At 43.6% G+C, this 26,483-nt stretch overlaps 1 protein-coding gene across 1 annotated transcript in view; it reads left to right on the top strand.

Moving 5' to 3' along the window:
* The window catches only part of LOC129491797 (uncharacterized), a 48,604-nt gene extending 26,088 nt beyond the window's left edge, over positions 1-22,516 (top strand). The window contains exons 2-4 of the mRNA XM_055296334.2: positions 18,727-18,847; positions 19,312-19,352; positions 19,888-22,516. Of these exons, the coding sequence (XP_055152309.2) occupies positions 18,727-18,847; positions 19,312-19,352; positions 19,888-20,131 (406 nt within the window). The 3' untranslated portion in view covers positions 20,132-22,516. The remainder of the gene's footprint in view (positions 1-18,726; positions 18,848-19,311; positions 19,353-19,887) is intronic.
* The last annotated feature ends 3,967 nt before the right edge of the window (positions 22,517-26,483 follow it).

The raw sequence follows: 26,483 nt of genomic DNA on the forward strand, positions 1-26,483 counted from the left end.
TATTCAAATCTTTTCATTGATAAAATGAGATAATAGGCTGCTCTGTCTATGGAGTAGTCATTCTTTTATTCCTTTACTTTCTTAATAAACTTGCTTTCACTTTGAAAAAAAATGAGATAATAACAACCCATTACCTTGTGATTCCTTAAATGTCTGAGGAAATTAATGTCAGGATCTGAAGTTACTCTAAGAAGAAAGGCTGAATTATGATTAGAATTGTGGATCCTCAAAGAGCTGTGAAGAGACATTGTGTGAGCCTGTGAACTAATGGCCTATAGATAATAAGAACCGATGAGCAGTTCATAGTTTAAGTTTTTACTGTGTGCCAGGCACTGCTCTAAGCACCTCACATGAATTAGGACACTGTGTCTTCAAAACTACTCTTTCAGGTAGGTACTATTATTATCTCTACAGCAAGAAAACCAAAGCACAGAGGTTAATACTTCACCCACAATGCCACCTAGAAAGTGAGAGCTGGCCAGAGGTGGTGGCTCACACATGTAATCCCAACACTTTGGGAGGCTGAGGCAGGAGTTCAAGACCAGCCTGGGCAACACAGCAAGATCCTGTCTCCAAAACAAAAAAAAATAAACAGGTGTGGTGGCATGAGCCTGTAGTCCCAGCTACTCAGGAGGCTGAGGCAGGAGGATCCCTTGGGCCCAGCTGCATTGAGCTATGATCACACCACTGTACTCCAGTCTCGGTGACAGCAAGACCCTGTCTCCAAATAAAATTCTAAAAAAATAAAATAAAAGTTTATTAGTCCATTTTCACATTGCTATAAAGAAATACCTGAGACTGAGTAATTTATAAAGAGACGAGGTTTAATTGGCTCATGATTCTGCAGGCTGTACAGGAAGCATGGCAGCATCTGTTTCTGGGGAGGCCTCAGGAAACTTACAGTGAAGAGCCAGCACTTCACATGGTTGAAGCAGGAGGGAGAGAGTGGGGAGGTGCTACACACTTTTAAAAGACCAGATCTCACAATAACTCAGTCACTGACCATCATGAGAACAATGGGATGGTGCGAACCCATTCATGAGAACTCCACCCCCATGATCTAATCACCTCCCACCAGGCGCCACCTCCAACACTGGCGATTACAGTTCGATATGAGATTTGGTGGGGACAGAGATCCAAACCATATCAAAAAGAAAAGAAAGTGAGAGCCAGACAGTCAGCCCTGCTCCTCACCCCACCACAACCCTGGCAGGTGATTATGCTGAACATTCTCGTGGGCTCACAGCGAAGTGTGTTCATGAACTTGCATACAAATACGTATGTTCATATTGACATTGATAATTTTATCTTTCTTTAGTCTGGTTTCTCCTCTGCTACTGATCCTCTACAAGTACAGGGATTGAAATAGCAAGGACAGATCAGGGGAACGGACTGAAGAGTGACCTGTATTGCCCATGGGAGCTGCGGGCTGAAAAAACGCTAAAGAATGTCCCAGACAGCAAGCAAGCAAGGCAGTGCTTAAGGTGGTGCTGGCTTAAAAATAATAACTCCCCTCAACTAACAATCTGATGTGAACCCTGATAGCCTCTCTTTGGGCTCCCACCTGCCCATGATCTTGGAGACACAGAGCAAAATCATTTTCTGCAGCCAACTCTCTAACTACATCTGCCTGGAAGGCAACCAGCACCTCACCTCTTGCCCCAGATAGCTGCACCTAGAGGTTCACACAACCTAGACCCAGTTAGAGCCCAGGCAAAGGCTTCAGCCTTTTCCTGTGATAGAACAGGAGGATGCAGAGATCAATCCATAATGTGTGAAACGTAAGGACCTAGCAAATCATAGAATGGAGTCCCCTCTTTTTTATAGGGATAACACTAAAGCCAGAAATGTTAAGTCATTTGCTTCAGCTCACACAGCTAGTGCCTTATTCATCTTTGTTTCCCTGAAGTCAAGCATAGGAGGTATCCAGTAAATGTTTAATTAGTTATCTGCATGAGTTTCAGGAGGCTACTGAACCTCTCTGGTTTCAGTTCTATCGACCACAAAATATGGAAAATCATCCCCGCATGAAATATATGTTCCACAGAATTATTGTGAGATGAGGATCCAATAAGATTTATCATCTGCCCCTCACCTTCCCTCCAAATATAATCACTGGCAGACAAGAAAAGTGACATATTATCTTTTCCCTTTTCCCCTCTCCTCTGTCTTCTAGATTTGGAAGCAAAGCATCGTGATGCCAAGCCAAGCATCGTGATGTCCACTGAAGTAGGAGAGGACATTGACTTGGACATGGGTGGGAAACCAGAGAGGAAAACAATTGAGACTTGATGGGGTTTTGTCTTTGATATCTTTTTTATCAAAATTAACTACATTTTGTTTATTTCTCCTACCACAAGGAGAAAAACTGAGTGTATTGAGACACTCTGGAGATAACCTGGATCAATCACTTCATTTTAGAGATAAGGACCTGAAAGGAAAAGGAAACCTGCCCCAGGTCGCACAGCTGGTTCCCACCAAGTCTCCCAACTCCTGCTCCTCTCCTGAAACATTAGCCTTTACACGCAGCTTCCAGAAGGGAGGGTATCATTCTTGGCAAGGCTCAAAACTAAAGCAGTTGGTATCTATAGCCAAGGTATGCTTGGTTATATCTGGGCAGCTGACTCACTTCTGGACTCAGCCCCCTCCCCGACTACTTAACTGCATATCCTTGTATTAAAAAAAAAGTACCATATTTATTATCATATTCATGCATATCCTAAGCATTTCACACGCGTAAAACTGTGCTACCGTATTCGCTACCCCATCTATCTTGTGTTTTCTTATATTTTTGCGATCCCATTAATTGCTGTTTTTTGTTTTGTTTTTACATTTCAACTTTTATTTTAGATTCAGTGTGTAGATGTGCAGATTTGTTACCCTGGAATATTGTGTGATGCTGCAGTTTGGAGTACGGATCCCATCACCCTGGTAGTGAGCACAGTACCCGTGAGGTAGTTTTGTAACCCACTTCCCTCTCCCTTCACCCTCTGATGGTCCCATCTATTATTCCCACAGTTATGTCCATGTATACTCAATGCTTACTCCCACTTATAAGTGAGAACATGTGGTGTTCGGTTTTCTGTTCCTGCATTGATTTGCTTAGGATTATGGCCCTAGCTTCATCCATGTTGCTGCAAAGGACATGATTTCATTCCTTCCATTTCTTTAAAGGGGATGGCTTAGGGTTCTGAAGGGCATCCTCATTACAAATCCAGTCTCCTTGACTCTGGAGCCTCCCTTGACTCTTGCACCAAGTCTGGTTGGACAAGTCTTAATCCCTTTGATGTCTGTGATACTCCACTCTCCCCTTTTCACAGAAAGTGGTCTCTCTGACCACTCTTCCCCTGGGGTTGCTCCTCCCTCCTAGCCTGGATATGGGCAGAGAATCCCATGGCCTCAGCAGTAATCCTTAGGCAGAAGACCCCTCTACTTTAGCTCAAGCCCCACCCTCTTTTCTTTGCTCTAAACTGTATTTCTACATTCATGCCCCTTCACCAGCCCCTCCTCAAACCCAACAGTGCAGATGAACGGGGGCCTCCCCACCCTGACAGTCCTTCCTTGACTGCCCATCTTCACCCTGCCTGACCTAGAAACTTTCCACTCGCCATCACTCCTTTCTCTACCCTGACCCTGAGCTCCAAGTTTTTCCTGTAAGTCCTACATTTGCCATGCTTCTCGGCGTATCCTGTTCTCTCTGTTCTTATACTGCCATAAACTTATCTCTGGCAGCACAGCCATAATCTCCCAGCATCCAGACATCTTCCCCCTCAACTCATTCTGCATCCTCTTCTCAGAGTTGTCTTCCTAAAGCCTGGATATGATCTTCCACCTCTATGGCTCAGTAACCATTGATGGCACCACGTTGGTTATCAAATTCATTCCAAATTCCTGAGCCTGGCATTGCAGATGCTTACATGTTCTCATCCCATTCTTGTAAGTTTCCAAAACACTCATCATGTCCCATGCTGGGTACTGTGCCAAGTGCTTTTGCATTATGACATGTGTGCTAAGCACTGCAACTTTGAAGTCATCAGTGGAAATGGTGACAGATATGGGTGTCTTCTAATGTTTTCAACCTTCAGCAAAATGAACTCAGAGCTGAGTGATTTTTTCTAAGTTCCATATTTAAAAGAAACATTCAATGATAAGGAAACATCAATTGATTATGGGAATTATTAATAACCAACATTTTTGAGCACTTACTGTGTACCAGTCAGTGGATTAAGCATTTACATACATTGGTTTATTTAAATGTCACAGGAAACTCATGAGTCATTATTATGGCTCATTTACAAAAGACGAAACTGAAGATTAAAGAGGTTAAGTGACTTGCCTGATATCAGAGATCAGGAAGCACTGAAGCTCACCAGGAACCCAGGTGTGTCTGATTTCCAGGTCCTTGCACTTCATCTTTCTACTCTGCTGCCTTAGTAACAACAGCTTGCAGGAAGTGTCAGGGAGTGCCTCTCTCCCTCTCCCTCCCCCAACCCCGCCCCATTTATGACTTCATGCTCCTGGTTGCACGACAGCAAGGGATCTAGAAAGCACATACCTTAAGTATAATGTATGAGATTCTTATTTAAAATTCCACATTTTGGGCCAGGCATGGTGGCTCACACCTGTCTTTTTATCCCAGCACTGTGAGAGGCCGAGGCAGGTGGATCACCTGAGGTCAGGAGTTTGAGGCCAGCCTGACCAATATGGTGAAACCCCATCTCTACTAAAACAATACAAAAATTAGCCGGGCATGGTTGTGCATGCCTATATTCCCAGCTACTTGGGAGGCCGAGGCAGGGGAATTGCTTGAACCAGGGAGGCAGAGATTGCAGTGAGCTGAGATCACGCCACTGCACTCCAACCTGGGCGACAGAGCAAGAGTCCATCTCAAAAAAACTAAATAAATAAAATAAAATTACACATTTTAAGTGGGAGAAATGAGGAGATGTTGATCAACAGGTACAAACTTTCAGTTATGAGATGAATACGTTCTGGAGATCTAATGTACAGTATGATGACTATAGTTAATAATAATGCGTTGTATGCTTAAAATTTGCTGAGAGAGTAGATCTTAAGTGTTCTCACTGCAAAATAGAAATTAAAGGGTAACTGTGAGATTAATGCTAATTAACTTGATTATGGTAAGAATTCTACTATACATATATATAATCATTACACTGTACATGTTAGACACATACAATTTTTATTTGTCAGTCATACCTCAATAAAGCTAGAAAAAATTCCAGATTTTCTACTGATAGTATTCATGGAATAATGGAGGACATTACAATTCTCATGACAAGACAATGTCAACGTCCAGCATTTTGATGTACTTGTATTGGCTGGGATTCAAATCTCATCTGAAGCAATGGTAATAGCCTCTGTTGGAATGTTCCATCCCAGACCATGAAGCACTTTCCCACACTCTCCCTGAATTCTCACCAAGACCCTGAAAAGTGCTACTAGCCTCATCATTAAAAATAAATAAACTTATTAAAAATAAACTGAGGTCACAGAACTAAAGAGACTTGTCTAAGGTCACATTACTTGTAACTGGTCAATTTTTTAACTGCTTCATGTTGCTTCTTTTTTTTTTTTTTTTTTGAGATGGAGTCTCGCTCTGTCACCCAGGCTGAAGTGCAGTGGCACGATCTCGGCTCACTGCAAGCTCCGCTTCCTGGGTTCCCGCCATTCTCCTGCCTCAGCCTCCTGAATAGCTGGGACTACAGGCACCCGCCACCACGCCTGGCTAATTTTTTGTATTTTTAGTAGAGACGGGGTTTCACCGTGTTAGCCAGGATGGTCTGGATCTCCTGACCTTGTGATCTGCCCGCCTCGGCCTTCCAAAGTGCTGGGATTACAGGTGTGAGCCACCGTGCCCGGCCCCCATGTTGCCTCTTAATAACACCACTGCTTCTTGGATACAAGTTATTCTCAGACAGATCTCATTTTACAGACCTTTTCACAGTATGGGTAACAGTTACTGGACTAGAACCACATAAAATGGTCACTGCACAGGATCATTCATCACAGAGGATTCACTGAATCCCGAAGTCTTCCCAGGATATAGAATAGCTCTGCTGAGCCACTTCGGCCTGAAAGGATTTGCTGTAATGTGATTTCACCTGAATGTTTAGCCATGGCTGCAAATTCTGCTTCAAAGAAAGGGCCTCTCTTTACAAGTGACTGTTGTGGCTGTTTCTCTGCAGCTGGCATTCCAGAGCAAACCAGGGATTAGAGGAGTTTCTCTTTGGACTTAGAGATAAAAAAGGCAAGCTAGGGACCCACACAGTCTACACCCCCTTCCCCAGCTGGTGATGCCTTTTCTAATTCTGATTCAATGTGCCCACCTGGTTGTCATTACACAGGGCCAGACTTACAGCCTGGGAGGACAGACCAGACTTCCCAAAAACTAAAACCACCCTGGGGCTGCAGCAGTCTTTGTTTGATGAAGACAAACCACAGACCCCATCAGGAAAGCTGGGGAGGGGATGGAGAAGGAGGCTAGCAGAGCCTCTGATCATACTCTGGGTGCCCTTGGGCTACTGACAGACACTCTGTCCATCAAAACTGCTCACCCCAAGAAAATGATCAATGACAAGCAGCCCGTGGTCAGACCCTGCAACAGCAAAATGATTCCAGGTGCAAAAGGGCAATGTCTGTGAGTGCAGGGTCAGCTCATGGCACTCACAGGGTGAGGCACAGGATGGACGTGTGAAAGGATTCCCCACCAACACACACATACACACACACTCCCTCTTCTGACGTCATGGTTACCAAGGCAACCCGACATGAGTCATCATATCTCAAGGTGGATTAGCAGAGCAGGAGAAAGGCTTTTGTTTGTTCAAAGCTCTTCCCCTTCTTTCCTCTTAATAGCTCTCTCTGATGTTGATAATAGCCAAGTACCTTTCATACCCTCAGAAATCCTAAAATTTATGTGTTTAGCTCGTTTAATCTTAGAAAGCAATCAACTTTTTCTTGATATTAGGTTGGGGCAGGAATCCAGGGCTTAGTGATAATGTTGCAATTGGCAGAGATCTGAAATGATTTCTAAAACTGTGAGGGTGGTGACTTAGCAATCATATTCCCTCTGCACTGAGGCCCACCCCTGAGAGGTGCCTGGCCTTCTCGGAGAAGCCGGCCCTCCTAGCCCCACTCCCCTAGCATCTGAGCAAGCAGGCACAGACTAGGCCCCGGGGAGCAGTGTGCTTGCAGACTTTCTATTTTGAGCTCTGCAAGTGCTTCACAGCTCATTGGCTGTGTGTGCCAAACAGGAAGGTCCTCCCGGAAGGGCCACATACGGGAGGATTTCACCCAGAGCAGAAATAAATCAGCAGAGAAAAAGAGATGACCTGTCATGGGGACAAAGCACAATATCACAAAATAAGGCCATTCCCCTGTCCTGAGATTAGATAGAACATTCTCCTCGGAGATGCTGCCTGGATCTCTCATGGACGCCTTGAGAGGCATCCCGTAACTAATTTTGGGGTGGACCCTTTTCAACTGGAAATGCCAGGCAGTGATTACTGAATCTGTCTTCTCTCAGAAGCCTTATACCTAGTAGGCATGACCACCCGTTCAAATCACCTCCTAGTAATTAATTGGTAGGCAAAAACAAGTGCTTTGAGCTCAAGAAACGAAGAATGATGGTTTCTTGGGTGCCAGTAAAACCAACTTTAGGCCTCTGTCCTCCTTAGCTCAAGGTGCCCCTGGTTCTTCACTTCTGTTTTAATAGGAAGCCTGAGTTAGGTTTTATTAAAGTGGAATTACTTGACCTGGTAAAGTTCAACTGAAGGTAACTGTTATTCAATGTTTGCACAAAAGAAGCACAAACAATTCCATGTCAACTCACCTGTCCCCACCTACAATGCAAACTGCAGCTGTCAAGACTTTTCATCATTGACTGTTATGAAAAGCCTAACATGGACCAGGAAAAGTACTTCAGCAAAATGACTCCTGGTATGGAATCTGTGGTCACTAGAGCTGTTCAAAAATAATAATAATAAAAAAATAAGTGCTGGGGAGAGGACTAGGCTTTGTTTGAAAGAAAAATTTTTAGGCTGGGCATGGTGGTTCACGCCTGTAATCCCAGCACTTTGGGAGGCCAAGGTGGGCAGATGACGAGGTCAGGAGATCAAGACCATCTTGGCTAACACGGTGAAACCCCATCTCTACTAAAAATACAAAACATTAGCTGGGCATGGTGGCGGGTGCCTGTAGTCCCAGCTATTCGGGAGGCTGAGGTAGGAGAATGGTGTGAACCCAGGAGGCGGAGCTTGCAGTGAGCAGAGATCGTGCCACTGTATTCCAGCCTGGGTGACAGAGTGAGACTGTCTCAAAAAAAAAAAAAAGAAAGAAAGAAAGAGAGAGAAATTTTTAAATAGTGTTTACTTTCATAATCTTTTCTCTCTAACTTCCAAATAGGCCAGCAAATATTCCACTGGGCCCATGTGGAGCTGGGCGGCCTCCCAGGGTGCATGGCCATTCTTTTCCTGTTGCCTTCATCTCAATGAGTAGAGAATGCAAAAGTTTGCTCACATCAATGACCATGATGTCTGAAATCCTCGCTTCTGGCCACAGTCTCATGCAATCCAGGCCAGCGTGGTGGGCTGTGTAACGTTTCCCATTGGCTTTCCTGTCTCACTCTCAGGAAGAATGGGTTGTAGACATAATAGACATTGGCAAAGGCACTGCACACCCCCTGGGCTGTTCTGTGGAGTTAGACCCAAGACATGCTAACAGGCATGGCTTTCACTCACACGGAGCTCATAGAATTTAGAAGATTTTTGAAGCAGATTTTTAGAAATCATCCTTTCCTCCTCATTCTAGATGAGAAAAATGAGCCCCCTGAGAGGTGTCATGACTTGTTGAAGATCACACAGTGTCCTAAGTGGCAGAGGCTAGAAGTTGAGCTTCCTGGCTTTAAACCCAGAGTGATTACCACCGGAACTCAGTAGGGGTTGAAGGAAGAGGGAGGGCTCCATCACATCCCCTCCTGATACATTCATTGTCTTTTGTATCTAATTACTATTATTAACAAAAACAACAGCAGCAACAAAGATAGTTCTGGGGATAGGAAAGCGATACTTTAAATGAACAAACCTTGAGCATAAATTATTTGCCTTCTCAGCCAGCTCCATGAATGGAGGCCTTGCATGGTGACAGAGCCCAGTGTTTGGGGGTAGAAGTGGGTCCTGTTAGGAGCTGAAAGAGAAAGGGCAAAGAACCATGAAGACAAATGTCAGTGACACCATAGCCAGCACCCAATTTTGAGTGGAGAGAGTCATGGAAACCTTCCAGAACTCATAGGTGGATTGCATTCTCAGATCCAGCTCCTCATCAGCAAGGAGATTTAGTGATCAGCCTCCTTTTTACCTCCAGTCAGCCCATATGACCTTGACTAATTCCCCAGGAAGTGTGAGCTGCAAAGTCTCTGGTTGCTGAAAAGCTCACACCCCCACGGAGTGAGATTGGATGATCTTAGCCTTTTGAAATTACCTGCTGCAGCTCTTGGCTCAATTCTGTTTCATTTGCACTATCTCTGGTGTCCTGATATTTCCCATTCACAGTTGCTCTCACCGGCCTCATTTCCTACCTCTTTGAAAAGGTCTTTATGACCACCTCTGAATCAAATATAAAAATGCCAAATTATACTTATCCTGATGTGGCTCAATCACCTGAAGCTTTGAATAGGTGGATTTTGGTGGTTTTTCTCACATTCAGTTTTCAGAAGAGAAATCATTTTGCTTTGTAGAATCATTTGAAACTGTTTTGCTCTGCACAGACCCACAAAGTCACAAAAATGTCTTTGTCATCCTTTCCTACCTATGTCAGAATCATAACTGAGGTGCTTCCAGCTTCACTGATCTAGAACCTAAGTTTTCTAGAGCCAAATTTCCATGGCTACTAAATTTCTGAACTCACTGGTGATGTCCTTGACATTGGTATAGCTGGAATAGTTCTAACAGGGACGTTCTCTGGTTGGGTAACTTGCTTCTGCTTGCTGTAGGAGTGACTTCTTTTCCCTGCCTTTCCTCTTAGCTTTTCTGCTCCAAATCTCTAAGTATGAGGCTTGGAATTTGTACCTGGCACAGATATTCTTAGCTGTGCCCAAGGGCCCAAGCCTAATAGGTTCTTCCCAACTTCAATGACTTCTTTCACTTTTGTGGATTCCTCTAACTTCTAATTGTTGTTCTCTTCTATATCTTAATGTGCCCTTCTTCTGCTGAAACTGCCTTCAGGCTGCTCCTGGAATTATCTATTCCCTTTTCAACTCTGTTTATAGGCAGGCTGCTAAGTGATTCCTCCCCATACCTAAGCTTGGCTGGGAGCTCCTTTGTAAATGCCACCCTCCCAAAGCCAAGGCTGAAGAATAGGATGTTCAAATATCCCCCAGGGGATTGCAGGAACAGAGGAACCTCCAGTGCTTGGTGGAGCCTACAGGGAAGGTTGAATGAAGTTCTGTTAGTCCCTAAAGGAAGGCAGGTTGTGGCACTGGGTGCTGGGTTGAGAAATAATTGTAGTGTCACCTTCTTGGTGTTTACATGCTTGCTAATAAGCTGGCAAGCTGGCATTATAGGCTCCACTCTGCCACACAGCTCCTGCTTCTAGAAGGTCCTCTAGCAGCCAAAGTTATCTGCAGCTTGCACTCCAGAAAGAATGCCCCCGTGCTGATATCAGGCCACACAAACGTGCCTTTGTATGCATTAGCCATGATTTTTTTAAAGATAACATAAATTTGACTTTTGAGCAATTGAGGGATAGTGGAGCATAAAGTAAAATAATCAGGTGGTAGAGTCAGACTTAACTGGGCTCAAACTCTGACTCAGACACTTACCAAATATATGTGTGACCTTGGACAAATTAATTTTCTAAAAATCCCAATTTCCTCATCAGTGAAATGTGAATTCAAATAGGAAGTTATTTAAAGAGTTGGGTGGATTAAAGGTTAACATTTAATTTTTTAAAAAACCCTTAAAACATGGTGACGTGCACCTGTAGTCCCAGCTACTCAGGAGGCTGAGGCAGAGGAATCACTTGAACCCGGGAGGCGGAGGTTGCAGTGAGCCGAGATGGTGCCACTGCACTCCAGCCTGGTGACAGAACAAGACTAAAACAAAACAAACAAACAAACAAACAAACAAAAACCATAAAACAGAATTAATACTTTAAAAAGGCACTTATTTTATGCCAGGCTCTACTTTGGTTCTATACTTCCATTAACCCCAAGGAGTCATTGCTATTATAACCTCCATTCTACAGATGAGGAAAGAGACACACAGAGATTAAGGAATTGGTCCAACATCCAGAAACATCCTGAGACCCTGGCAAACTCAAGGGACTTGTGGGGGTGGGGCTGCTCTGCTTCATGTCTTAGGCCCTCCCATCCCTGAGGGGCAGTGGGACCCCTGGGGGCCTTGGTCTTCATGTGCCTCCAATACTCTATTTACCCCACTTCACTGGGGTGACCAGCTACCCAAGAAGCTTAAAGACCTGCACCTATGGGGTTGCCCCAGTGTCCTCAGTTGGGCCCAGACCCAAGAGGGTGTCCCATCAAGCAGATCATGCCTGCCGGCCGGCAGAGCATCCTTTCATGAGATTGTGTGAGGCACTAGAATGGTGCTGACACCATGATTTTAAGGTAACTCAAATTTCTGTGTAGAGATGAGACCCTGTAAAAATATTTTCCCAGGGCCACACACCCTAAGGCGGCCCCCACAAGGTCCCCCTGCCAAGAAACCATAAGCCGGGACTGGAACCATGCTCTCCATGTGCAGAACGGTCTCTCGGCAATCACACGAATGCAGTGAAGTTATTATTAGATTTTAAATGCCTTGGGGAGTTTGAGCTAAAAGAAATTCCATGGTAAAGCAAGTTTGCAAAACAAAATGTGACTTGGCCTCTGTTTTTAAGTCTCAATTCCAGTTTTGCCAAAGGAAGCCCATTTGTAACTGGTGAGGGATGAGAGCCGCTGGTTGAGGCTGATTGCTTCACAGCCCATCTGGCTTTGCAGAGAGGAGAAAGGCAGACGTTCTACAATAAAGAATGTGGCTGGTCTTTGACTAGGCTCCTGGGTGGGAATTTCTAAACCCTTGGAATGTTCTGAGCGATAGGAGTGTCTTTGGTACTCATGGTGGGCCCCTAAGGCCAGGCCTGAGTTTATGCTGGTGAGGTGAGGTGACTATGCCCTTGACAGTTTCAGGATAGGGATTTTCCAGGCCAGAAACGCCAATCATATGCTTAGAGGGGTTGGGGGAGTGGGGAAGGCTGCAGATGAGATCAATCATGTGGCCTGTATTTCAATCATGTGTGGGTGGCCTGGAAACCCCAGGGCTTGTGGCTGGGGTCTGAAGGGTAGGGAGTTTTTTGGGGGCCTGTGCTTTCAACCAGGAATGTCTGCACCAACTCTGGTAGTTGGTGTCAGAATTGCACTGTAGCAGGAAACGGGAAGAAGCCCTGTCCTGTGAAGCTATGCCCCAGCAGGGAAGGGGTAAAAAGGGCAATGGAACAGCCCGGCTTCACATTGTGTGTTTCAGGACCCTCTGTCTCCATCTGTACCTTCCCAAGCCTTGTCCTTTATCTTCCACCTAACACCTCTCCCCTGCCACAGCTGAGAGGACATGTCTGAAACACACGCTGTCCTCTTAAAAACCTTCAAGTGTCTTCCTTACTTGTATCCTGTTATTATCTGCTGACATGTGGAGAAGAGAAATTAGGCAGATTAACTTGATCACCATGATATATCCCATGCCTGAATTTAGACTCTCTTCCAAGGACCTCAGATAGTTGACACATGTGTCCTGAAGACATTTGAAGCACAATGAAGTCTTTTTCTCATGAGGTTGGATCAAGTAGGACTCTGTCTACTTGACTGTTTTGTCATTAGAGGCACAGGATGAAGTAGAAATAGTATCAAAGTGGAGATAAATGCCCTGAGTCTCGGTCATCTCAGGGACTGTGCTCTCCCAGGAAAATGGGGCAGGCAGGGCGGGATCAGGCTGGTTGTCGGTCCTCATCTAATTGCCCAGGGTACAAAACAAACCTTCAAGCCCAGTGGGGAAATGAATAGAGTGTGAAGTTGGAATTGGAGGAGAAACCCCGTCAAATAGCTGAAGGAAGACTCCGATCTGACGGACACACCACCAAGGCCCCCCCTTGGTGCCCAGAACAGCACATGATGTGAGATCTTACCATTCAGGGATTCTTGCATATGGCCCAACAGCACTCTCATTGTCTGGGAGGGCAGGGACAGGGTGGAGAGGGGCTTCAGCACATCCTACTGGGAGAGCCTGGGGGTGACCAAATCTCACAAGAAGGGCCTCATGCTGGACTCTGCAGCTCACAAGTCACTTTGTTAACTACTGCGCCATTTGCAATGCTAACAACCTGACACCTCAAACTTACCTGTTTCTTTAAATTTTTAAATTTTTTTTTTAGAGATGAGGTCTTGCTCTGTCACCCAGGCTGGAGTGCAGTGGTGCGATCATAGCACACTGCAGCTTCAACCTCCTGGGCTCAAGTGATCATCCCATCTCAGCCTCCCAAGTAGCTGGTACCACAGGCACACACCACCATGCCAAGCTAGTTTTTTTTTTATTTATTTATTTTTCACAGAGATGGAGTTTCACTGTGTTGCCCAAGCTGGTCTCAAAGTCCTGGCCTAAAGTGACCCTCCGGCATCTCCCTCCCAAAATGCTGAGATTAGAGGCATAAGCCACTGCACCTGGCCCCAAACTTACCTATTGATTTTAATCAGCTGAAGACATTTGGATGTCTGCAATGTAGGACAGCATACAGAAGTACCTCTAAGGAATCAAGCCACAATGATGTCTCTTGCTCTGCATGGAGAAGGAGAGAAGTGATAAAGTGGGGAAACCTAGTATCTCCTTTACCTACCTCCTCCTCTGTCAACACCTTCCTTTCTTGGCTACTTACTGTTATAGCTTACTATTATAACTAGTCTTTTCTCCACACTGTTTTCCAATAAACACGCACATCAGAGAGTTGCAGTCTTTGAATGCTCCACTCTGTACCTGTATTTCCCAACACAGATGGAGCCAATCAATGTTTAGTGACTCAGGTTTTGCTTTAGTCCTATCAATTAAGATTTACAATGAGCAAATCTCATTAAAATGTCACCACATCCCCAAATTTAGGCCAAATGGACACAATCCCAATGCTCTTATCCTACAAATCTAAGCCTTTTGTGGGAACAAACATGTATGTCAGCAGAAATTAAGGAAAAGCAAGAGATGGATGGCAGCTGCTGGACAGCACATGAATGTCATTTCCAAGTGCCCAGGATTGCCATTGGCCATATCGATTGGATAATGACAAGGAGAGCTGGTTCGATTCCAAAAAGAGAAACCATGCAAGGAGGCAAGAGGCAAAAGGAGTACTTAATTTTTATGAACCTGTTGGCGGGTGCTCCATATTAATATTTCATTTGTCAGTCTTGTCTTCTTTTTTATTTTAAACTCAAAATGAAGAGCAATGCCTAGCTCCTGACTGTAATCTCAGTAGGAGTGTGTGGTGTGTCCACGTCCTGCCCCATGCCTCAGACCATTGCAGTTAATGACCACACATACAGGAATTGTGGAACAGTCTTCTGGTTTTGTCAAACAGTTACAAGTTGAATTCTGGGAATATGTAATCATTTCAAGGATTTTTTTTTTAAATCATCCTACTGCTAAATAGCAGCCCTCTTATTCTCAGCCAACAGCATGTGGAGGGGGTCTAACTTAGGGGCCATAAATAAATCTGGACAATAACCCTGCGTAAAGCAATCTTATTCTTTCCCCCTCTAAGCTTCCACATCACCCCCAGCTTCTCTGCTGAGCTTATGATTTGGTTGCTAGGTCAGCCAGAAGGTAAATGGTTTCCTGCATGGGTGAGATAGAGTGGTTGCAAAATGCGTATCTTGCCTCAACTCAGCAAATGGTGCCCCAGCTGTCAGGGGCACGCAGCATATTGGAGGCTGTGATTCAGGAAGGAGTACAAGGTGAATTGTATTGTCAAGCACAGTAGTAAATGGCTGAAGCTGCCCAGCAGCTCCTTCCCTAACCTGTTTTCTTTTTAAAATGAATCTATTCCATTGGCAGGCACTAAACTGAGGTGTCCTCACAAAATCATGGAGTCTTAAGTTGAAAGGAAGCATTTGGACCAGCCCCTACTCTTCAGAGATGAGGAGTTTAATGTCCAGAGTATGAACTGCAATGGTTTTTGTTTTTGTTTTGGGGGTGGGGAACGAAGTGAAGAGGATCCTAATCTGGACAATGAAATAGTGCTAACACTTTCCAAGAAAATGGCTAACTGAATCATGAATGCAAAATAAAAACAGTTTTTATAGTGCATGAGGGGAAAAGATTTAAACCTGACAGTCCTAACCTCTGAGGAAATGCATGATATAGAAATAACTTGGACCAGTTCCCTGACAATGCCAATGATCCTACTCCAGTCATAAAGCAATGTGTGTGCCCGGGTTAGGGAAAGTGTTTGATGGCTCCCACTCTACCTAGAAGCTTGTACCCTTAGTTTATCTTGAATCATTAGTTCATGCAATCTTTAATTCATTCAGTGAACATATTATAATAATTACCTACTGTGTGATATGATCTGGGAGGGAAATGGCAAGTAAAGCATTTTATCTACCTTCAGAATCTTTCAGACAGGCAAATAATTTTTTTTTCAATATGAAGGACTCAAACAAATGTATTACAGCAAGGCAGTTTTACCTACAAGGCACTCTGTGCCTTCCACAGATAGCCCAGTTTCTACTTCCATGTTTGGTAAGAGTCAGCAGCCATCAAAGTCACATAAAATTATAATTGGTAGACATTTATTTTCAGACATTAAATGATAGGAAGTAGTAGTAAGGATTTGTCATGTAGCATTTTATGTCTGCAAAGTGCTTTATGGTCATATTTTACAGCTTATTCTACATAATAGTCATGTGTGAGATGGGCTGGAACAGGCTCTATTTTAGAGTGAGGAAGTGACAGCAGTCCTATGTATATCAGTGTCCTCTTTAAATACTATTTGCCTTGGGGTTTTAATAAAGATGATCACATTTTTTTTTATTTCTTAGAATTTGCATTCTGCATGTTTATATTTAGTTTATCCAGTCTTTTTATAAGGGTTCAGAGTCCAAACTCAGATTCTGAATAGTGCAGGCCATATCTGAGTGCAACTGCCAAGATGAGCCATGGCAGACATGACCCAACCCTTTTAGCCTCTGTCAAGATCAATAGCTGTTGCCACCATTCCACTGGAATTCCATTTCCCCACTTATCCTCCAAGGTCAGAGAAAGGATCCCTCTGGTTTCCACCTGCCTTTCCTTCCAAGAAAGTGATCTTTGTGGTGGCCCTTATTTGCCTCTCTCCACCCACCATTTCTGTCCAAGTTTCTTGGGAATTGTAGCCATAATGGAACCACCATAGACTAGCTTCAGCAAAGAATGATCAACACTTCCTTACTTCTTTCTTCTGACAACCTACAGCTGCAGTGGAATTTGAGGGAGGCAGGAGTGAAGATATTGTAAAATCTCACTCTTTTGTTTCCTCTTTCCATTCCTTCAAGGGAGTATCCTGGGTCACTGTAGTCACCCTGGGAATAAATTTGTGGTCCAAAAGGACTGGCCTCTGTCCATGAGAAGCACAATCTCATAGGGAACCCAGAAAAGCCAATGGGCAATTGCCAGTCACAGCTTCTGGTGCTATGACAGTGCTAGGGTTTGTGGAGCAGAAGGGATAGATGCCTGCCTCAGGTCTGGGGGCTCAAGAAGGGCTTCCCAGAGGAAGTAGCCTCAGGACTTTGGAGTTAGATTGGAAATGCTGGTGCATCTTTTGCTTCAGAGAGACTTTGAGTCTAGGAGCCAAGGAAGGCCAAGGGGGTGGCCCAGGGGAAATAAAATGGACAGTAGGCTGCTTGACATTGCCTTTAAGCTCTAGACAAGAAAGGAAGGGAGGGAGGGAAGAAGGCTTCCTTTTGCCTTGCCATGACTCAAGCATAAGTCTCCCTTCAAAAACCATTCTAGTTAATGACCACTCAGCATATTCAAGGACAAGGGGTGCCTTTGGGTCACTCCTGCATTATGACTCTTGACATACGACAAGCAGTTGGGCAAGGCTCAGACCCAGCCAAAACATCTTCTCTCACAAAGCCAAAAAGGACTGCATGAGCTTTTTTAAAAATCACTACTGACAAATCCTACAACCAGTCTCAGTGCTGAAAGGTGAATGAACTCAGGAATGGGAGACAGGAAACAGCTTTTGATTTAATGTAGTGTGTGGTCTTAGCCACTCATTTGACTGACTTGGGCCTTATTGCCTCATTTAATTTATAGGATTAATAATACCTGCCCTGCTTACTCAACAAGTTTGTTGGGAAGATAAGATCACATAATAAATATGAAAGGTTTAAGGCATATAAAAATAAAGCCCATGACTGTGTCCAGTGTTGTTTCAATGTGTTCATGGGCTTCTGCTTTGGAGTTAGGTATTCCTCTCATCCACCACTGAATAACTGGGCTGTCTTGTCTTTTACCCTCAACTGTCAGGCATTGATCCCCCTGCCCGCATTCACCATCCCATAACACTTGGTCAAAATCTGCTAGTCATATGGCCATGGCTGAGTCATTCCAAGCACTGAATCATGTCATCACTTAGCATCTTCAAAGTATTCATATGGCCCTTTCACTTTAAGACCTATAAGCCCATATTCCCCAAGTCTATTCTGAGTCCAACACCAGTGGAGTGTGCCCCCTACAGTGGCTCAAAGAGGAAGCCTTCATCTCTGGACACCATAGTCCTGGGTTTGTCCACTGTGTCTAACAGCAGTCTCCCAACCTGAGCATGTCTTTCTTATTTTCTTATTCCTGAAGATGATCTCCTGGTGCACCTACCACAAGTGCTTGGGGCTGCTTCAGCAAGAATGATGGAAGCATTACCCCACTTCTGCTACACTCTCTTGTCTGTCCTTGGGGAGGGTTATGCCAACTGGCTCATTAACATAATCAGTATAGTTTTGACTGTGCCCTGACCAGCTAGGCTAACTGCCTAGCTCATAGCAAGTACTCAGCAGGTGCTTGTCAAATAAACAATTAGATCTCATCATGGGCTGAGTTGTGTCCTCCCAACACAATGTTGAAGTCCTAACCTCCAGTACCTCAGAATATAGTTGTATTTGGAGATAAGGTCTTTGTATTAGTCCATTCTCACATTGCTATAAAGAACTACCTAAGACTGGGTACTTACGAAACAAAGAGATTTAATTGACTCACAGTTCAGCAGGATGTACAGAAAGCATGGCTAGGGAGGCCTCAGGAAATGTACAGTCACGGTGGAAGGCAAAGGGGAACTAGGCATATCTTCCCATGGCAGAGCAGGAGAAAGAGAAACAGAGAGAGAGAGAGAGAAAAGAGGGGAGGTGCTATACACTTTCAAACAATCATATCTCATGAGAATTCTATCACAAGATAGCACTAGGGGGATGGTGCTAAACCATTAGAAACCACACCTATGATCCAATCACCTCCTACCAGGCCCCACCTCCAACACTGGGAATTACAATTTGATATGAGATTTGGGAGATGACACAAAACCAAACCATATCAGTGTTTAAAGAGTTAAGTTAAAATAAGCTCTTTAGAGTGGGCCCTAATTTAATATGACTGGTGTTCTTATAAAAAGAGGAGATTTGGTCACAGACATGGTTGCATGCAGAATAAAGACCTTTCAAGGACACACTGAGAAGGCAGCCAGCCATCTGCAAGACAAGGAGAGAGTCCTCAGCAGAAACCAGTCCTGCAGACTCCTTGATCTTGGACTTCCAGCCACTGGAACTGTGAGTAAGTACATTTTCTTTTGTTGAAGCCACACAGTCTGTGGAATTTTGTTGTGCCAGCCATTGCAAATTAATACAGATCTGTTCAAGAACACATAAAAATACTAATCATCATCCAGACACCGTGGCTCATGCCTGTAATCCCAGCACTTTGGGAGGCCGAGGTGGGTGGATCACCTGAGGTCATGAGTTGGAGACCAGCCTGGACAACATGGTGAAGCCCCATCTCTACTAAAAATACAAAAAGTTAGCTGAGCCTAGTGGCAGGTGCCTGCAATCCCAGCTACTTGGGAGGCTGAGGCAGGAGAATCACTTGAATCTGGGAGGTGGAGGTTGCAGTGAGCCAAGATCGCACCACTGTACTCCAGCCTAGGTGACAGAGTAAGACTCCATCTCAACAACAACAACAACAACAACAATAACAACAACAAAATATATATATATATACATAAATCATGCCACAGACCAGCAGTCAGTTGCAATCTGGAAGTTGCAGTCTTAACTAGTAAGTAAATGTTGTGACCATCATAGTGGGGACTCTAGTGGAAAGCATTTTTGGCTCCATCATCATTTCTTGGACAGTCAGAAGCCCTTGGAGATAGATGACCACCAGTGTAGAAAACATAAGCCTTCATAACAGGGAGGCAGCGACTGCTCTCTGGGTGTTTACGGGATCTCTCTGTGTTAGATTAGAAGATATTATTTCTCCATTTTATGGAAAGGTGATTTGGATTCTGCAATGAATCTGTAGTAAATTTAGAATTGAATCACAGCTGGCATATTTTCCAACCACAATGTGCCCTAGCTGATCTTTGCTTCCTCTCCTTCCTCATCTGTACTTGCTTTTCGACAGATGGCAAACCCTAAAGGACATACATAAGTACAGTCTATAGATACTGGAAAGTGGGGGAAAATTTGAAGAGTAAACCAATATTTAACAATAGAAAAAACTTCAAAAGCATCTTTACCTAGGTAGCCTTGGCAGCTGGGACAAAAACTAAAAGCTCAGCTCATTAATTATACCATGTCTTTCCTTACAGCTCTGAAGCTGAATTAAAGAGAAGTAAAACCATAATGAGCAGCCAAGAGGATGTCCCCAGGGGTCCGGATGACAGAATGAAGCACGCATATTGGGGAGATGGTCAGAACAGGCACCTGGGCCCCTGTGGGGTCAAGGGCTCTGCTCTCCCCTACATGGGAGCTCTGCAGGCTGTTCTCCCCCCTGCACAGGGAGCTTGTGTTTGCAATCTGTCTCCCTCCTGGGCCTGCCCAACGCTGTCTTGACCAACAGTCTCCATCAGCAGGATCCTTTTTGTTCTCTCTTTCTTCTTCCATTTATCCACAAGCCTTGCTGAGAGCCCACATTATGCGCAGCTGCCAAGAGTCCAAACCCCATCCTCCAAGGTTGGTGGTGCAGGAGAATTACCGCGTGGGTAAAGGAGACTGGACTCCGTGGGTCCTGCTCTTGTCCCTGGAGATTCAGCTTCCCCAGTGGCTCCTCTCCCTGATTCTGATTGCCATCTCCAGCCTTGACGTCCCTATTTCTGGGGTCCTTCCATCTATGTTTACAGGCACTGCAGTCTGAAAACAGCTCCCAGAGTGACCCTAACTCAGATCATGGCGCCCTCTTGTCCAAAATCTTTTCAGTGTTTTCCCAAATCACTCAGGAGCTTACAAGACCCTACCAAGACTGGCTCCCCTGTTCTCGGCTGGTCTCATCTTCTCTGATTCTCTCTCTTCTATCTCGGGTACTAACACACTGGCAGCCTTTCTGAGCTGGATGCTGCCTTACATCCCTTGGATACTCTGAGCATGCCCTGACTTGGGCCTTCTGCACTTGCTATTCACTGCCTGCAATGTCATTGGCCAGTCAGCCACACGACCCACTCCCTCACTTCCTTTGGGTCTTTGCTCAAGCTCACATTCTCAGTGAGGCCTTTTCTGACCTCCAGTGTTTAAAATCTCACCCCTTATCACAGACAGCCCCAATCCCCTTCCCTACTTTATTTTCCCCATTATTCTCCTTACCATCTGACATACCACATATTTATTTCTTCTTTGCCTCCCCCTACTAGAAGGTAAGCTCCAAGAGGGTGGGAGTTTTTCTGCTTTGTTGCACTGTCACCAGCACCCAGAGCATCGTGTCTGCCATTTGTTGAATGAATATGCTCAAAGTACAGCTAGTGAATTAGAAAATGAACCCGTGATGAGGAGTAATTACAAAAAAAGATTCATGTGTTCTTTCCTAAGTGACTCATTTGTTCTTTAAAGACGGTCATGTGCTGCATAATGACATTTTGGTCAATAACAGACTGCAGATATGATGGTGGTTCCATAAGATTATAATGTGGTATTTTTACTGTATTTTTTCTATGTTTAGCTTCACAAATGCTTACCATTGTGTTACAATTGCCCACAGTATTCAGTACAGTCACAGGCTGTATGGGTTTGTAGTCTAGGAGCAATAAGCTATACCATAGAGCCTACGTGTGTCGTAGGCCATACCATCTAGGTTTGTGTAAGTGCACTCCATGATGTTTGCACAACATCATCTAATGATGCATTTCTCTGAGGCAATGCATGACTGTATCCAAAGCTGAAAACGAGTTTGTTGCCCTCCCCACTCTGGGAATGGATAATTCCTACAGTACCTGTATTAGGCCCACCCTGTTCACCTCATTCTTCTTCCTCGGTTCTGATGACAAATGGTTTCCAACTCACAGCTGTGGACCTATGAAACACTTGCATGGCTTTCTGTAAGGCTGGGCAAGTCAGCGAAGGTGAAATGTAAAGCCCACTCCCTACAAAGGACTAGTATTCACTCACCTTTCTCACCCCCAGTTACTGATATAGTTTAACAAATAGCTATGATTATCTCTGCAGAAAAGGGTTTTTAGAAAATTACATTGTTTGTTTTTATTATTGTTGCAAAAAAAGAGATAAAATCTTGGCATCTTTGAATTTACACTGCTTAAAGTTACCAAACAGAATGGGCAGTAGAATCCTATTTTTACAGTGTTTATATGTATAAATGTACATGTGTATATATGTATAAAGATTAAAGAATATAACAATAGGCTAATATTTGGGTATGATGAAAATAATATAATTTTTATTCAACTGTTTTTTCCATGATAAGTGTATATTATGTATAAGATATGAAGAACACCAATCTTTCTTCTTTTTTAAAAAAAAAAAGAATGGCTGGGTGCAGTGGCTCATGCCTGTAATCTCAGCACTTTGGGAGGCCGAGGCGGGTGGATCACCTGAGGTCGGGAGTTCGAGACCAGCCTGACCAACATGGAGAAACCCCGTCTCTAACAAAAATGCAAAATTAGCCAGGTGTGGTGGCGCATGTGCCTAATCCCAGCTACTCGGGAGGTTGAGACAGGAGAATCGCTTGAACCCGGGAGGCAGAGATTGTGGTGAGCTGAGATTGCGCCATTGCACTCCAGCCTGGGCAACAAGAGCGAAACTCCACCTCAATAAATAAATAAATAAATAAAAAGAAAAAAGAAAAAGCCCTTGTTTCAATTGGGCACATACTAAAGGTCGGTTTTCTAGTATAGGAAAACAAGAAAATGATCCTTTTGAATGGGACTATTATTTTTACTTTGTGATTTCAGCTTTTACGTTGGACTCAATAAACTAAAAAAAGGCAAACTGAAATCGTAGTACGAGGCTCTCATGTTTCCACTTACACTGAACATGAGCCAAGGCCTGAGGGCTAAAGTGGGCCTGATTGACTCATGATACCAGGTTGCTGCATCACTTCCTTGAGAAATTGTTCCTGGCTTCAAAACTAGCTGTGGAATCTTAGAAATCTTGTGATATTGGATCACATGCCTGGGCACAGCCACATTTTCTTCCATGGCTTCCTCTCCTTCCTCCTCTGGAGCAGATATCTATGTTTGCATCTGCCCTTCTTCCTGCTCCTTCTTCTAACATGACGCAGGATGCTCTTTAAGCCATATCCGCTTCTCCAAACCAGTGATCGAGCTCTTGAGTGCCAGGGCACAGCAGTCTCCTTCATCCATTGTATACTCTTTAGTATTGTGACTTTTGTCTAAAAGGTCTTTGCTTTTCTTTGCCTTGCTCTCTGTGTTTGTGGCACTGGCTTAGATGATTACTGATGGAGTTGACCATGGAGATCATAATGTGCAGGGACCAGCTCTTTGATAGGTGGGTGCCTCCCTGGTTCCCTGAGCTGACTGTCCTTAGCACTGGGAAGACAGATTCTTCTTTTTGGGGGTTGCCTCAATCCTTGTGGAACACATCTTTCAGCATATGAAATTTCTGCTTGTTATAATTTTTTTTTTTTTTTGAGACAGAGTCTCACTCTGTTGCCCAGGCTTGAATGCAGTGGCACGATATCTGCTCACTGCAACCTCCGCCTCCAAGATTCAAGCAATTCTTCTGCCTCAGCCTCCTGAGTAGCTAGGACTACAGGCGTGTGCCACCACACCCAGCTAATTTTTGTATTTTTAGTAGAGATGGGTTTTCACCGTGTTGGCCAGGCTGGTCTTGAACTCCCGACCTCAGGTGATCCACCCACCTCAGCCTCCCAAAGTGCTAGGATTATAGGCATGAGCCACCATGCCTGGCCTGCTTGTTATGATTTACAGAACATAAACTCACTTTTTTTGGTGCCCAGGACCCATGACTATCTGGTCCCTACCTATCTTTCAAAACAAATCTACCATGAATACTCCATATGAGAAAGGTGCTTCTCTTCATGACAAATACACCTTGTGCATTGTATCTCTGTGCTTGTGCCCAAGACTGGAACCTCCTCCAAAATCTACCCTCTCAATTTGAATCCCATTGATCCTTCAAGTCCTCACTCAGATGTAATTTATTCTGCGATTTCCTGTGACCATTCCAACTCATGGTGACCTTTCCCACTCAGGCAGAAATTCTCACATAATTTGCATATATCCAAAAATAAAAAAGTGATGATCTCACTCACACTGCCAGGTAAGAAGAGATAAACCCACATGTCTCACAGTCTGCTTTCTATGCCCCCCCAAAATATGACAAAATCAGGACTGTAATCTAGGCATAGATGTTATCTACATGACAGAACCATAGGGACTGTGTTATTGGCATCTGTACCAGACATTTGGTAGACAACAGAGCCAATCTGAAGAAAAACTGCTTCCCACCTTCCCCCACATTAGTCAGAGAGCAGCCTTGGAGGAGACATTAACAGAAACTCTTACTAGAAAAAGTAAGAGTTGATAATCATATAAATTTATATCAACCATCTCTTATAAGGAAGATATGAGAGGGGAATTCCAAGAGTAAGCCGATGGAGGGAATTCACCCACCCTGTGCATGAGGAAAACCAAACATATTTAGCCAAGGAAAGGATTCTGCAACTAAGAAGTAGAATATAACCCTCAAAAGAGACATCAAGATGATAACCTGTGGAAAAGATTCACTGCAGGAAAACAGAACTGAAATTTTAAAAAGATGTTTCTAGAACCCATATGACCACACTGGTTTTCCCAGACAATTGATGCAATTATATAAGAAGGAACCTCCCATTTTTCCTGGGCATGAATGTCTGGCCTTGGGCTCTTCTCCCTGTGGGCTTTTGGAAAGGACAGAGGAGTTATCTGTTCCACATACAGAATTTCAATGAATGCCCTGTTTTCAGCCCCACTGTTACTCCACCCTCTGAGACATCTGCCTTCTCCTAGTCTAGGGGTTCTCTGGGCCATCCCTGACACAAAGTGCAGGCTGCAGCTGCCTCCTCTTGTCCATCCTCCAGGGATTTGTTGCGATTTCATGTTCTTTGAATTCCCTTTCTGTTATCTGAATTGCTGTGGCCTCTAACTTTTCTAGTGCTTTACCATCAGCAATGCCCCAGTGAAGAGAACATCACAAATGAAAATAGATGTATGTCTTCTGTCTGTCAGTTTCTTCTGGAAGGCTCTCAAAGTTTTAAAGAGATCAATTTTTTCCAGGTTAATTTAAAATGTAATTAATGATGTTTCAATGCCATTACAAATGAAGTATTTTGTCTGGGTGCAGTAGCTCATACCTGTCATCCTGGCACTTTGGGAGGCAAAGGATGGTAGATCACTTGAGCCCAGTAGTTTGAGATTAGCCTGGGCAACATGGCAAAACCCTGTCTCTACAAAAAATACAAAAAAAATTAGCCAGCCATGGTGGCATGCACCTGTGGTCCAAGCTACTAGGGAGGCTGAGGCAGGAGAATTGCTTGAACTTGGGAGGTCGAGGCTACAAGTGACCCATGATTGCACCACTGCACCCCAGCCTGGGCAGCAGAGCAAAATGTTGTCTCAAAAAAGGGGGGTGGATATTTTAACAAAATGATTTAAAAGTGTATTTAGAATATCATACAGAAGACCAAACAAGAAATTCTGAAAGACAAGAATTGTGAGAGAATGGGCTCCTAAGGTCAGATATTAGAACACGTTATTTGGCTGCAAAAAATAAAACAGAATGATTTTAGCAAACTGGCAAATGAGTGGAACAGAAAAGAAAAACAAAAACACATGCCTAAGTCTATGCAACAATTTAACATGTGATTAAGATGCTATTTCAAACTGGCTGGAGGAAAAATTAAGAATGATGACGGCAAACTGGGTGAATCACTTGGAATGAAGACAAAGCCAAATTTTACTCTATGTATCATACTCTAAATTGCAAATAGACTAAAGAGTTACATGTTTGAGAGAGAATGAGAAACAATAACAGAACAAGATATAAATGTAAATTCAAACAGCTAATCTTGCTGTGGCAAAGTTATTGCTAACATAAAAGGGGAGAGGAATCCCATAGAAAAAACTTGATAGTACTGATTACATAAAAATTTAAAAACATCTGTAAGCTTAAAAAATTATAAAGATATAGACAAATCACGTAAAATATTTGCAATACACATGGCACACAAAGGACTATAGTATTAGTATATACAGACCTTTTAGAATTGTTAACTATGAAACTCCAGAAGAACAAGGGGCTAAACACATGAAAACACAATTTACAAAAGAAGAAATAGAGATGATCCATAAACAAGAACAGTTCAACTTCTCTAGGAAGCAAAAAGACAAAAATTAAAATGAGATATTATTTTTAGCTACCAAATTGTCAAATGAAAATGTCCAAGGTTAAAGCAAGTGGGTGTCCTCATTCATCGTTGGTATGTGTGTAAATTCCTACAGCATTTTGAACAGAATTTGGCCATGTGTATTTTTATTATTATTATTATTATTACTATTATTATTTTTTGAGATGGTGTCTCACTCTGTTGCACAGGCTGCAGTGCAGTGGCACCGTCATAGCCCTCTGAAGCCTAGAACTCCTGGCCTCAAGCAATTTTCCCAACTCCACCTCCCAAAGTGCTGGAATTATAGGCATGAGCCACTGCATCCAACTATTTTTTAAAACCCTATATTACATTTATATTTTTCAGACCATTAAATCAACATCTAGGAAATTCTCCTGGAGAAATACTTATTGATGTACATAAAAATGTATTTACAAAGATATATACTTCAGTATTATTTGTAATAGCCAATGGTTTCAATCAACATAATTCCTAAAAAAGATTTGTTAAATTAATTATTGTGCATCCAAATGATGGAATACTTCCTATCCATAA

This window comes from Symphalangus syndactylus, chromosome 10 (genome assembly GCF_028878055.3).
Source record: "Symphalangus syndactylus isolate Jambi chromosome 10, NHGRI_mSymSyn1-v2.1_pri, whole genome shotgun sequence".
Lineage (NCBI taxonomy): Eukaryota > Metazoa > Chordata > Mammalia > Primates > Hylobatidae > Symphalangus > Symphalangus syndactylus.